At 39.4% G+C, this 683-nt stretch overlaps 1 protein-coding gene across 1 annotated transcript; it reads left to right on the top strand.

Annotated features, from left to right (window-relative positions):
- Positions 1-433, top strand: LOC109845714 (60S acidic ribosomal protein P0-like). Its single transcript, XM_020414985.1, has 2 exons — positions 1-71; positions 160-433. The coding sequence occupies exons 1-2, from the start codon at positions 1-3 to the stop codon at positions 431-433; spliced, it is 345 nt and encodes a 114-aa protein (XP_020270574.1).

Below are 683 nucleotides of genomic sequence, written 5' to 3'. Positions count from 1 at the left end.
ATGGTCATCAAGGTGACGAAAGCCAAGAAGAAACTGACCTACGACAATAAGCTATGCAGCCTCTTGGATGGGTACAGATAAGTTCTAGTCATCGATGCTGATCAGAAAGAGATTATGTAGGGATTTAGTGATTCTCACGAGGAAGAACACCTCCTTCAGGTATCACATCAAGTCTCATAGTAAGAGCATAGGCAACAAGAACTACCTTAACTTCCTCCAATCGCTCGTCAGAAATATTGGGTTGATCTTTACCAAAGGAGATCTAAAGGAAGTTAGTGAGAAAGTCGCAAAATACAAGGTTGGAGTACCTGCTAGTATTGGGCTTGTGGCTCTCACTGATGTCGTCGTCTCTCATATTCTAAATGTGAGACTCATCTCCGCATTTCAAAGCAACAAGGCCCATTTCCAAACTTCAGAAACAGGGCCACGATAAGTGCCTTCATACTGATCTTGTGTGGTTAGTGTTTGTAATCAAGTCCACAACATCTTCAAAGTGGATGTAATGAACAATCATCCAACCAATCCAAAATCAAAATTAGGATCCAAAGTATTCCGAAAATTCATTCCAGCCAATCGCGAATTTTTAAAAACTTTAGAGGGGATTTTGTAGGCTATCTAAAAATTATTACAAATGGCTGATTCCCATCAAGCACTGATAATAAAAGTTATAATTCAACAACTTC

This window comes from Asparagus officinalis, chromosome 6 (genome assembly GCF_001876935.1).
Source record: "Asparagus officinalis chromosome 6, Aspof.V1, whole genome shotgun sequence".
In the NCBI taxonomy this organism is placed as follows: domain Eukaryota; kingdom Viridiplantae; phylum Streptophyta; class Magnoliopsida; order Asparagales; family Asparagaceae; genus Asparagus; species Asparagus officinalis.
Note: the sequence above shows the minus strand (reverse complement) of the source record. Positions and strands in the feature narration are given on the sequence as shown.

Coding starts and splice junctions, on each gene's coding strand:
- LOC109845714 (XM_020414985.1), top strand. CDS start 1: ATGGTCATCAAGGTGACGAAAGCCAAGAAGAAACTGACCTACGACAAT. Junction 72..159: donor CTATGCAGCCTCTTGGATGG/GTACAGATAAGT, acceptor CACCTCCTTCAG/GTATCACATCAAGTCTCATA.